At 23.9% G+C, this 14,821-nt stretch overlaps 1 protein-coding gene across 3 annotated transcripts in view; it reads left to right on the top strand.

Moving 5' to 3' along the window:
* The first annotated feature begins 2,773 nt into the window (after positions 1-2,773).
* LOC129615651 (uncharacterized) overlaps positions 2,774-14,821 on the top strand; it is a 63,118-nt gene continuing 51,070 nt past the window's right edge. For 2 of the 3 annotated variants that reach the window (XM_055530980.1, XM_055530974.1), the window contains exon 1: positions 2,774-3,025. In XM_055530980.1, coding sequence (XP_055386955.1) covers positions 2,941-3,025 — 85 coding nt within the window. In that variant the 5' untranslated portion in view covers positions 2,774-2,940. The remainder of the gene's footprint in view (positions 3,026-14,821) is intronic. The other variant, XM_055530969.1, reaches the window with a different exon arrangement.

Raw genomic sequence — 14,821 nt, 5'->3', positions numbered from 1 at the left:
TTGTTTTTTTTTTTTTTAAATAAAATTTAAGGATAAATATTATATTAGATTGGTTTTATTATAATGATGCACATATAATAGTAAATTTTTGTATACAAATTTTATTTACTAAAAAAATATGTATGTATATATATTTTGTAAAATCATATTATTTAAGATAAGCTTTTCAATCCTATAAAAACATGCATACATAATAATAATTTTGTTGTATTAGCGGTTTTTTTAAAATTGTAATTAAATATACTTATTTCTTTCAATATTTTTTTTTATGCATATTAAATTGAACTTTATATATTTCATAATAATTATATTCAAAATTATTATTATTTTATAAAGAGGATTATTTTTTGTAAATTTAATCAAAAATTCTTGTAGTAAGCATAATTTCAAGCACATAATGTTGGAACAGTTATAGGATTAAAAATTCAGATTTAAAAATTCTCTAAAATATTTAGAATTGTTTTTTAATTTCGAGAATGCGTTAAGTTTAAATTGGAAAATTTTTTTGGAACTACCTAAATTATTTGGGCGACTTTTAATACGAGTATCACATCTATATTAAATAATTAATAACCAAAAAGATACCAAAATAATTATGGTTTCTTAGTAACTGTAGTCTTGAGAAAATGTAAAACGGTTATTTAATTTTCATATCGTAGATTAAATCAAAAATAATAAATTTTAACGGCAAATGATTGACAAAGTATTTTAATTATTCAAGTTTATGAAATAAAACCTTCCTTATCCTTTTTTTAAAAATCAAATTTACTCAGACCTAGTTAGTTAGCTAATTATGACTGAATAAAATTTGAATAAATATTAGCATTGATTCTTATAAAAATTGCATACTTATGGGTGTGTAATTTTTTAACTTTGTATATGCTATTATTAGTTTTGCTATAATAAGTACTTACAATAGAAATATATTAATTTTATGAATAAAAGTTAAAAAATTATAAATAATTATAAATAATATTTAAAATTTTCAGAAAACTTAAAATAATTAGAATAAAACAAAATAAATTTATTAAATTAAAATGAAATTTCACGCCGAATTAGCCTCGAAATCAAGTCGAAGAACACATAATTGAATGATTTTCATGTGTTCTTCGACTTGATTTCGAGAATGCAATTTTCATGCAAAATAATTTATAATTTTTTTTTTTTTGAATTTCTATTTAAATATTTGAAAAGAATTTGGTTAATAACAAAATGTATGCATATATGATATCTTTATTGATGTTACGAGGTCTTTAATGATCATATGATCGAGTCCCTATTTTTTTAAAAATCTTTATACCCTTTATTAGATCATACCAACTTATATTTATGTTATAATTGCAAACCCACATACTCAGTTATATTTTAAATTTAAAATTTTTCAAAAATTTAAAATTTTGTAGGAACCAAAGGCTATGAATTGTATATCAAATTTGGATTGTTAATTTTAAATTTATTTCATTTTCTTGAATTACGAAAATTTCATCGTAATCAAAAATATTTGAAAAAAAAAATTAAATTTTTAATTCCGAGGATTAAATGATAAAAACATTTGGTTTTGGAAACCAACATGCATGTTTTATTTTATAAATTTTTTTTTTCTATTTTTATAAATTTTGTTCTTATTTTGCTTAACATAAAAATTTAATTTATTTTCTTTTTTGCACAATTTTCCATCACCTTAAATGTCTGAGTCTACATTTAGCTTCATCTTATATACTGTGAACCTAATAACATTTTTTTGACATTTTATTTTGCTTTTAACCCAAAAAATCTGTTTTATTTGTTTCTGTTACTTTCTATACATTTGTTTCTTTTCTACAAATTAGTCTCTGAAAATTTATTACGATTTCCTGAACTGTCGAATGTAGAATTTCCTTTTGATTTATTTATTACAATTTTATGAACATTTTGCAGGATTTAAATTTTTTATATACATATACATATTAAGATTTCAATAATTTGCTTCCTTATATTTTTATACAATTTTTACACATTCAAACATACATAGTTAAAGAATTTTCTAACCTTTCGCTCGTTTTATTTACTGTTTGTAAATTTCTGTGTAATTTTTCATTCATGCAGCACAATTTTTTCAAATTTTTTATATTGTACATTTCTTTTTCTCTTGTTTTTACACAATTTCTTACACTTTTTTTTTTTTGAACATCCAATAAAAGACCACACCAATTTTTTTCAAAATCAAAGAAAAAAACAAAACCAGACCGAAGACGGGTTCTTTTCAATGAATTTATTTCCCTTATTTTCTTATTTTAGGTTAACAAAATAAGTGAAAATTAACTTACTGAAAATGAAAATGAAGGAAAAACAAAATGTTAAAGAAATTGTTTTGACATAACGAATTATGTAGAAAAAATTTTTTTGATTTACGATCGATTTTGAAAATTTATTTGAACTAAAAAAAAAATAGTAAGAAAATAATAAGAAAAGTTTTTCTTTTCAATTTTTACTTGTTTGACTTTCTAATGTGTTGAAAATTAACAAAAAAAAAAAAAAAACACGTACAAATACAAATAGGAGAAAAATTAAATTTTTCTAACGGAATAAAGTCCGAAAAAAAATAATGGTAAATATTCAAGATTCCGAGAAATAAAAAAGCATTTAAATTGAAGAACAAAAAAAATTAAAAATTAGAATTAAAATTATAAATTTAATAAAACTTAAATTTCAAAAGAGAAATTTATTATAAAATTAATAAAATATTAAAAATATTTTTCGCTTATTTGAAATGTTATTCAAAATATTATTGTACAATATAATTAAATTGAAAAATTATCATTTAAAAATAATAACATGTTTAATTTTTAATTATATGTAATTATCATACTAAATTAATTCATTAATAAATAAATATATAGATAAAATAAAAAAAAATATTATTATTTTGAAAAAAAAATATATAATAATAAAATATTCATAATGTTTGATGTGATTAGGAAAATTGCTTGGATTTTCGTAATAATTTTAATAACAGTAGCTGCAATACCTGAAATTCCTTCAAAAGGTAAGCAAATATTTATATAGAATTGTGTAAAAGAAATTTAAACTAAAAACTAATCTTTTAAATTAAATTTTTACTATAATTTTTTGTAACCTGTTCTTGAATTCATTTACTTTTTTACAATTCTTGATGTTAATCGGCAATATGTTAAATATCCTTATTGTGCACTGCATTTTAGACCTGTCAACTTCGTAGATGTACTTACTAGGTAATATGAGGTGCTCTCTCTGCCTAGTATTATAATAACGTGCTGTATCTCTTGTTAGAATTGATAACGATGATTTCATTTTTTTGTTTGTTATTTTGAAAACATATTTGCACTTCTCAAAATATTATACGAGATGATTTTTACATCTAATTCATTGGTTTTTATATGAAATTCCTCAGTGTCTAATCTCGGATTGAAATTATATAATTATTATTATTTTTAAGCTTCTGGTCATAACAATACCCAATTGATTAATATGAAATTTCGTACAATAACTGCAGTTGCATTTATGATTGTAAAGAATTGTAATTTAATAATATTTGGCCGTTGTATATTAATTTCGCTGCTTTATTAAGAACAACACCTACTATTTTAATTGCCATAGTAATTGAAATGTTACTCTTTTTCAAATGCTTAACATGTTAATAACATTTTAAATATTCATCAATGCAGACACCAAGATATTTAATGTATTTAATTTTTTATATTACATCATTCCCTGCTTTTATATTATCATTTCATGATATTTTTTTTTGGTTTTTAAATATCATACATATATAACACAGTTTTTGTTTTTCAGCATTTATGCAAAGGCCATTAAAGTAGACTGTGATATCTTTATTTAATTTTTTTTCTTATTCATTTAAAGTCTTTGCTTTTGGTATGAGGTTTGTTCCGCCGTATTGGAAACTTTGATTCTATGTTATATTTTGTAAGATTCATGGCATATAACATATACGAAAATCGTCCTAATAGAGATCCCTGTTGTGCTACCGTGTTTATAAGCACTTGTCGTTTTTTTGATTGACACACTGTATGCATTCTATTCGATAAGTAACTTCGGAATAAATAATTTGCTGGGCCTGTAATTTCCACATCATGAAGAAAATACACAAATCAATAAAACCATTCATAACATAATTACCTTTAACTAAAGCACAATTTGTATTCACACAACATTTCACTATCGATTTAAGGATTCCAATGTGCTATTGTGGTTGTGCTAATGCCTGCTCATGTATTTTCACTCAATATTTTGTTTTTTTAATTTACCATTATTAAAACATAGCTGATAAAGGTGTATTAAATAAAATGCATTCTAGAAAAAAAATGATAATTTGTTATTTGTTTAATAAAGTAAAACCTACAAATAGTGCAAAATTTAGTAAATAAGAAATATTATTCAAAATATTATTGTTTTCTCGAACATTGTTCAATAAGAACCATTGACTAAAAAATTTGGCTAAAAAATTTTATTTACTTTAAATAACTTTCAACTTTTGATTTTTTAAACATTGAATACATTCCTTATTATATTACTTCTTAATTAAATTATTACATATATAATTTTGAAAAATTTTCAATTAAAATTACTTACTCTTTCAACAAACCACTAATTTTTTAATTTTACTTAGAAAATTTTCATTATATTTCCATTAAATTTTCATAAAGTTTAAATAAAACCCCATTATAAAATTCTATAACTTTTCTCCTTTTTTTACCGACCGCATTGCATACAATAAGGGAGGTTATTTGATGGCAACAAATTTTATATGTTTAGTTTTCGGTGGAAATGTGTTTCTCCATGCTAGAGTAGCATAATTAAAATATTTTTAGAGAGATGTCCGTCGGTATTTCAGAGAGGTCAGTTTGTCTGTACAGGTCGATATCTCAAGTTCTATGCTGGACCGATTTTCACGAAAATTTAAAACTGATTGTTTATCAAAGATGAAACGATTTAAAAAACTTTCTAGATGTGTCAGGTCTCTGGAACTGGATATTTACTATGGGCCGATATTACATTTGTGACTATATCTAAGAAAATAATCAGTGTATATTTATCATAGAAATATCTATATGTAAAATTTTTCATATAAGCTTAACCTAATAGTACGAGAAACCACATAACTTTTGGAAGAAATCAAGTGCCAGCAACTTGATCTTTACTACGGACCAAATATATATTTTTTTGGCATATATAAAGAGAAATAATCAAATGATTCTCTTTAAATTGAATATATAAATTCAAGATGTTTAAACAATGAAATTGCTTTGAAATTTTGGGAATGTCAGGACACGGAAACCAAACTTATGGCTAAATTTCCATTTTTTAGCACATCTACGGAACGGATTGATGGAATTTCTTGAAATTTAATATTTGAACTTTGGTTGTTGCCGAACCTAATTGGTGAATTTTTCAGGAAGCTCGGGTAACACAAAGTGAAATTCTTCTAAGAGCCAATTTTATACTTTTCTAGGTATTTTAACTAAAAGCTTACTGACTTCCTTATAATTTGAAAAAAGTACTTAGAGGGCATTTTCATAATCCTATATAACATTTTCGCTAAACTAGACAATGCACCTTACGCTCGGTTATGTGCTAACCACACCACATCTTTTTACTGAAAAATTATATCTCAGAACTTAGTACATTTTAACATACATGAATGCAAATCATATATATAATGTGCATAGAATAAGAAAACACTTGTTAAAAACTAATTAAAAAATTAATTCTAAAGAAAAATTTTTTGCACTTTTAGAAATCTCACAATTTTACTTCCGATATTTCATTTCAATATAATAAATTTCATTTTATATATGATACCTATGCTCATTTTTTTTTCTCTTACTTATTTTAAATAATAAAAATGAATTTTATATTTTACACTTAATCAGATTTTGTGCACTCAATCTCCACAATTCAGTATAGTATTAATTTTCATGCTCATGAACTTCAGAATTTCAAAGTAAAATTAGTGTAAAAAAAAAAAGTAAAAAATTTTCTTTTAGTTTTTCATATGAAAAACTTTTAATCAAAATATCCTAAAACTGATTTTTTTTCACATAATAAATTAAAGTTTATAGTACCTTTCCAACATATTACATATACATATTATAAGTCCCTACATAAAATTATATATACCTACAATATATATTTTTACAATTGAATGAAAGTTTAAGTCTTTGCATTTTATAAAACTGTATATTTTTATATGTACATATATAACAGAAAAATTTCCATAGGTTATCATTAATATTAAATCAGGCATTTTCCATATGTTAAAAGAGCAACTAAAAAAACTATATGAGCAAAACTTTTCGTTTGATTTTTATTATTCTTTTCATTCATATATATATATATATTCACTTTAACAGTATGTGCCTCTACTGATTAATATTAACAAACCATATCTATAATATTATCATATACAAATATGTACTACATATTTTGTAATTCGCTTTTTTGAAAAATGGCAAAGCTAACACAAACAATCGTAATATATTAATCTATTTTTATATATGTATATCAGTAAGCATAGTTAAAATATTATATTCTTCCACAAATAGCACCTAACCTAAGATATTAGTTAACGTATATTACATGATGACCACGATTTATACAACTTTTAATACTTTACAATGTTCATATAGAATATTATACAGGGTAATATATTAAGAAGAAAATGCAAATATTGTTTTTGTTAAGTGAAAAAATTCTCCTGTACAAATGATTTTGTACTTAACAGTATTGAAGACGATACTGTTTAGACTTAACTGCGTGCGTGAAACACTTTTATGGAAAAAAAAACAATTTACCTTAGAATCAAAACCTTAATAAATATTTTAAAACTGCCGCCCGACATGGGGATGAAAATTTTTAATTTCCGATTTGTTTGCCATATATTTTCAATATTAAGTGTACGAGTATATAACAAAATCAATTTATAGAAATTTCAGCTTCACTAAACGAATTTTATTCTAATATTTGAAATTTTGCATAAAACTGACAATCCTAAAGCTTAATTAGACAATCATCGCAAAATTAAAATTACCTGCTTACAATGCAAAAGAAACGTATTTTAAAAAACATATCGCAATCACCCAAAAATATGCAATTTTTTGTATCCTTAAAATCATTCAATTCTGTTAGAAACTTCATTTTTTTTCGAAATTTTTACTAGAAATTCAGAGCTCACTAAATTTTTATGATAAATTACCACGAACTTTTTTTGTTTTAATAAAAGGAAATTTCTAAAACACTCTTTACTTTTATAACAATAATATTATTAAAAAGTTTTATAATACATATTACACACTAATATATCTCTATATATTAAAACATAATGACATATATTAAGTGTGAAGTTAATGCTGTTATAATATTGTATTTCGGATCAACTCTTTTAACATTTCTACCAACCAACAAAAGAAAAAATCATATTCATTTCATTTGTATGTGCATCAGTTGATTCTTGTATTTACATATATATATATATATATATATAAAAATATAAGTTTCTGCATAATAAACTCATATTCAAGTTAAATAGAATATATGACTACAACTAACGTATTTAAAAAAAAAATTTAGTTTTCTAACATATAGAGTTGATGCTACACAATTTTGAGGTCAAAAGTTTCAAATTTTCCTTCAAGTCTTTACTAAATGTAATAATAAAAATTATAAAAAAAAACAAAGAAAGAATATTAAAACCAAAAAAAAAAGAATATATATAACCAAAAAGTATCAAAACTTTTTAAATATATTAATGAAATTCACTTTATTTTGCTAAATCACCTAAAATATTATTATGTCCATGTTTGGACTTAATAAGAAAAGTTTTTCAATGTTTTTCGTATATAGTAAAAGTCAGTTAAACTCAATTTTATATATTTTTGGTATCTATATGTGCAAGTGTGTAATATAATAGAATTGTAAAAATAGAGAGCGAGAACATCAGAGAAAGAAAAAAAAAGTACGTAAAAATGAAGGAATTATTATACAGTTGATTATAATGGTTAGAGAGAGAAAAAAGAGATAACTAAATTATTATACAGTTCTGTTAAGTATTACACAAGAACAATGTATATAAGTGCATAATGTCAGTGTTTCCTTACAGCTTCTATAGAAGAATGAAAAAGTAAAATATCAAAACAATTTTCGTAAAAAATTATCACATAAAATATACGAAAACGATTCCCGTTATACAAGAGATTCATTCGTTGCAATGAAATAACTGCACTAAAACTTTATAAAATTCATTTAATGAAAATTAACACATCATATTTTTTTCGTACTTACAACTTTTCAAACCTGAATATTATATTTAATTGTACATGTAATGTGTGTTTATGTATAGTTGAATTAAATTCAGTTTAATGAGAAGAAGAGTTGTCATAAAAAGTTTGTGCAACTATAAAATTTCTCAAGATTTTGTTATATAGAAAAAAAAAAACTATTTTTAATGTTCTCCCTTGCATGTTTTTGTTTTCTATTTTGTTAAATTTTATAAGAAACAAAAAATACCCTTTTTTCATATAGTATTAATTATGAAGTCCAATAACTCTAAAAAAATTTTATAGTTCTTAACAGCAGGCACTTTATATATTCGTCAAGAATAAACCGAATATTTTTAAACAAAAATTTTGTTCACTTAACCTTAACTAATATTTAATTCTGAACGAGTTTATACATCCTGAATCTAAGTGAAAATGGAATACTTTCTTCTTCTAACGCAGTTTATTCACCGTTGTTCATTTATTAATACAAAAAACAAATACTGAAGGAAATTTCATAAAATTTGCTATACCAACCATCATTGATAAAAAAAATAAAAATATTTTATTAAAAGTGTATGTGCGACGTGCGCACTCTATACTCATTATTGGAAATGTGAATGAGAATAACCACTGAAAATTGATTTCATATTATAAATAAAAAATCATAATTAATTGGAAAAGTTTTAGTTTTTACTTTTTTCAAATGTAAAACTTTTTACTTTGGTTTATTTATTTTATTTTTTTTTAAATGAAAAAGAGAATTATTATTTTCAATAATTATATTTACGAGAATTTTGTTTGTATATTTATATATATGAGTAAATAATATGTAATTCCCATATGACCGTTAAATTAATGACTCAAAGGTTAAATTATCTTATGCTTTATTGTATAAAAATATAAATTGTTTGGTTGTATATTGTACAAAAATTCTATAAATAAAACTATAAGTTTTAACGGTATAAATTGTATGCGAACTTGAAGCCAACTTATTTATTGGATTGTAAAAGAAGAAAAATTAAACTTTTTTTCAAAATCTTTAAAGTTAATCTTATTGATTGCATATTTTTATGGGTATAATAACCGCATCGAATAACCGCAAGACCACAATTTCCAAAAAATTAAAAATTTCTATTTGACACTTCATTACTTATACCGATAAGACAAAATTTTAAAACTTCTATTTTCGGAACCAACTCAAGTTAAAGCTAATTTCGATTTAAAATTTCATAATAAGTCACTGCAATTCAACTTGTACTCGTATGAGTAAGAGCAAACGATAGCAGACGAAATAAATTTTCTGTAAAGAGAAATTACAAAGTGTAATGCAAGTTGTATGAAACGAAAACTTTAATAAAAATGGACTCATTACATTTTATATTATTCTTACTAAAAGAAACAATAAGAATTTATGAAAAGCAAGTATTTTCAGATTTCCGTTTAATATCGAAATTAACAAAAAAGAACTCGGCGCGGCATTATCAAATATACTACATATGATAATATCATGCATTCTTGCGTACTAAAATCATATTTCTATCATGACGAAATATGATTTCTGTAGGCAAGAAGTTCTCTTATATCCGATATAATATGAAAATAATTAATGTGCTCCGTTAAGTGGTCACAATTCTTAAGTTCTTGCGTTTATAAATTTAATAAAATATATATTAGCATCTGATTATTCAATTTTAGATTAAAGAAACTTTATTTATCTGAAAGTTATCATTTAATAGCAGAAATCAATTATTTTACGAGATGGAATACAACTTTATTCTCGTCTCCCTTATTTTTTCTTAAATTAACTTGTAATTAACAAAATTATATTTTGTAAATGTTGTACATACATGCTTTTTCAAGTACAAACGTCAAGATTTATCCATTTACATATACATTCATACACTGATTAGTGATTACCAATATAATGACTTTGTTTTTGTTTTTATTATCAGTGGGGATCATTTAGTTTTTAATTGTAAATACCGGACGCACGATTAACTACCCTAATTAACTGTCATGAGAATTATTAATAATTTTTTTGACATAAAAAAATAACACTTCCCCACACATGCATATAAATGTATATATTAAAGTACATTAATACAGTGATATTTGTATGTAAACTTACACAATTTTGTTCATGACAATTTATTTTGTATACTTTTAGGGGATAATGTTAAGTGGTTTCTAAATTTTTTTTCATTACGTTTTCCTTAAGTGTAATTTTATTTCTTTGTTATGAATAAAAATAAATACAATTCATATTACATGGGTAAATATTTATGTATACACGTATATTATGACAATGAATTCATATGCGTATATATATAGAATAACCTACTACATAAGTCTTTAATATTGATTTGTAATTACAAATATTTATTGTTTAAGCTTATAACACAATAACGGCGGTAAAAAAATTTATCTTTAAATTTCAAATATTAGATAGTTAATGTCGCTTTACATGTTTAATCGCAATTGATTTATATAAACAGCACTTTATTTAACAAAATATAGCTTATAGAGTTTCACATTATTTTAAGTTTTTATGGATCTTATGTTATATATCCGTATTTCATTTAGAAAAAATAAAGGTTGCAAAATTTAATTATTTCTCTAAACGAGTCAGACATTGTAATCAAAAATGTTTTTCCCTAAATTAAATTCGAACCACCCACTTGCCTATTCCATATTATGTTTATTGATATACGTTATGTCCGCCAGCCATAGTCGTATAGTATAATACCGATTTTACAATAATTTACATTGAATATTCTGATCTTTGTGCTCTTTGCCAAATGGGACAACTTTCATTAGGGCCACAGGCGGCCAAATGCTTACACGGGAACGTACCCAATTTGATTGCCGCCTAATTGAAGGGAGTTATTGTTGATTACATTCAATCTCATGCATTTAATTTTGTTTGTGTTTATTTTTAGGTCCACAGCTTCCATTTCCAGGATGTTTATTTTGGTGTACATGTCAGCATATATACCCCTCGGCGTCGTCCTAACAATTTTCACTACCTCACCCAGCACCACTACAAACAGAGGAAACAGAGGAAACCTCTACCAGACACCCGAAAATATTTGAATAGGCGCGTTTAGCTGGCCTTCATATAAAACCCTGGAACTCGTACTCTCGCTCATAACCTTAATAATATTTACAATTTTTCTGGGGACTCCTTACTGTATAATGCATTCCAGACGGCTTCATATTTATCCTTGTCAAATGCCCGCTCGAAATCAACGAAGGTGCAATAGCGGAGAGTGTTCCATTCATTAAATTGTTCTACAATAATTTTAAATCTAAACAATTTCTGCTCAGTTGTATCTCAATCCTTAGTGGGTTAATACAGATTACCAACAATAGATATAGCTTTATCATCAAAGCCAACTAAAATTCTCACACCTTTATTAAAATTACATGAAAAGAAAAATAAATTAAGAATTTATTTTGGATTATCATATTTTTAAGTTATAACAATTTATTCTTGAAAATAAACATTGCCATTTTAAAATTCTTATTCATACATATTTATTTATTTGAAAAGAAAAATGAACATACCGCCATAACAATAACCACATTCATATAATTTGCATTACAATTTAAAACATTAAACTTGTTCTTAAATTCTAATATGCTAGATGCAAAAATTTTATACATGTATGTATATAAGTATTTTTTTTTATTTTACTTTTAATACATGTTTGTACATAATATATTATGTATTTTAATTATCCCAAACGACAGTAATCTAAATGCATACATTATTTTGAAATTAATGCAAAATAAGGATAAAAATATTTATGGATACTACGAGTATTAAACGTACCTACATACAAAATACATTCGTGTATCTAAAGTTTGATAAAATTATTTACATATTTATATATATTTACATAATTATAATAGAAACAAGTACAATATGTATATATATATATAAGCGTTTCAAAATGTTTTAAAAATATTCAGGAAAGAATAAAAGAAAAAAATTTTATTTCATTATTATTATGGCACACACCAATGCTTTTCTCTTTTATAGTTTACTTACAATACAAAATTACAATATAAAGTTGGTGCATATTTTACAATTCATATAATAAATATGTAAAAAAAAATAAAAATATAAATATTTTAGTACTTATAATATATTTAATAATGGCAATTTACAATTTCTTGTACTGCTCTTTTTCAAATGCTAAGTACCTACATTTTCGTATACATATATATAAATATTACATGGGTGTATAAACATAATATGTTTATACACCCAAATATATTTATATATTGTGCATTAAATATCAAGAGGAAAAATTCTCATGAATAAATATTATAAATTTGTAAGTGAATGTTTTGTTACAGAGAGTGATAAAATAAAATACTCATTTGAATATTCAATTTTCGCTATTTTGAGTATGGTATTCAGAAATTCAAGTCTCACCCATGACATAACGAATCAACAAGATACCTTCTATTAAAATCTAAAAAGATATCCAAGTACATATTATGTAAATGATTGAAGGTACATATGAGTATGTACCCAGCAAATCAGTGTATATTTTGTTAGAGAACATTTTTTGTTTGTACTGAACTCTGATATAACGGTTGCCGATATTTTTAAAAGTTTTAATTTATAAAAAAAATTTTGAAACTTGAATCTAATTTAAAATTAAACAACCCTAGAAATTTTCCTAGTTTAATTTAATAGCAAATTCTTAAACACATTAAGAAAATTTAATTAGCCTACCTATTAATTTAATTAGCCTGCCAATATATACCCTATGATTGAGAAATGTTTGAAATTGGTTTTCAAAATTGTCATATAATCAATTAAATTTAAAATAAGTTGTGTTAGAAATAATTGAATAATCAAAATATTAATTTGCGTACGAACACTAAAAAAGAAATGATTTGTTTTTGTTGCGAAAAATTTATAGTAAAAGCCTTTCTAATATATATTTTTCGAAACCCTTCAATATATTAATTTATGAATTTTTTTTTGGCACGATTAATACGCTCTAACGTCTACAACTTTAGCTTGTTTTCTTAAACAAGCGTTTAAGAACTCAATTTTTGCTATTGTGAGATGTTGTAAAACCAATTAAAGTTCAAGTTAAAAATTAAAATTTGACATGAAATTAAAAATCTATTTAAAATAATTTTGCAAGTATTGAAAACATGAAAATTAAAAATGTTCATCATGCAAAAAAGTTTCATTTTCATTGTCACTTCCGTTGAAAAAATTTCCAGAACATAACAAAATAAAAATTGCGCTACATTTTTATTTTCATTCTGGCAGTGAAAAAATATTTTAAAAAATGCATGGTTAATTGTGAGCGTACTTTTTTTTGGGTGATATTTTTGAATCACTTAACACAGAACAACAAATATGAGCGCACAATGAATAGTCAACATTCAGATGATGAATAAGATTGAATATAGCTGGTCATAGCCTAGGAAAAGAATCCCATCTATTTCAAAGACTCCATTCACTACTATGAAACATCACCAAGCAAAATCATTGTCTACCCTCTGACACAAACCAGACAACCCTTATATTAGCTCTATTGTGCCCAATCTACAAATCTACAAACCTCAAGAACCGGAATTAGAAAAACCCCCTTTGTTGCTCAAAACCAGGAAATTGCTTCGTTTACTTAAATGAATTTCTATGTTTACTCAACTCTTTTCAGTGACAAAAGGTACTGAGAAGTCCATCAAATTGGCGCCTCAAAACTATGGTAATTAAGCCATTGGCCTCCTCAAAATCTAGTAAAAAAGAAATACATTTTTTTTTTTATTTCATAGAAAATTAAGAGCAATTTAATGCCGTACTTTAATAAATTTTTGTTTCTTAAAATCATATAATTCTTAGTAAATGTAAAAAAATTTGCTTTCTGACTTTTATTTATGGATGTATAGAAAATATAATTATTCTCAACAGTATTAAGTGTAATAAACTAAACTGCAGTATTAAGTGTAATAAGCTAAACTTATACCCAATTTTTAATAATCTGTTGTATATTCGAAAAAATTTTCACAAAAAAAAAAATTCAACATAAATTATAGTCTTTCAGAATGATTTTTTTTTACATGTTTTTCGGGTAACATGTAGGTTGATGATGATAAAAGAGGGAAAAAAACTTGAGAAATAACAAAAAAGAAGGAAATTTTTTTTTACGTGGCGGCATTGCTTTCTTTTATTTATTTTATTTGTTTTCGTTATCTTTTCTTCGAATTTTGTAAGTGTATGAATTTTTGATTTATTTAAGTAAATCTATATCATTTGAGGTAAAATATATTTATTTTCCACCCCTTATATATATAAAAAAATAACATAATTTTTGTTACTTCGACAGGTACACCACTCGTTACACTTCTTGAAGAATAGCAAATATTTATTATCTTTTTAGTAGGCATATATTTATATATATGTATATATATATATATATATATATATATATATTGTAATTTGCATATTGAAGTATAATATTTTTTATGATAAAATAACGATTTTGGTTTAA

Source organism: Condylostylus longicornis, unplaced genomic scaffold, assembly GCF_029603195.1.
Source record: "Condylostylus longicornis isolate FDR11 unplaced genomic scaffold, ASM2960319v2 ptg000005l, whole genome shotgun sequence".
In the NCBI taxonomy this organism is placed as follows: Eukaryota; Metazoa; Arthropoda; class Insecta; order Diptera; family Dolichopodidae; genus Condylostylus; species Condylostylus longicornis.
Note: the sequence above shows the minus strand (reverse complement) of the source record. Positions and strands in the feature narration are given on the sequence as shown.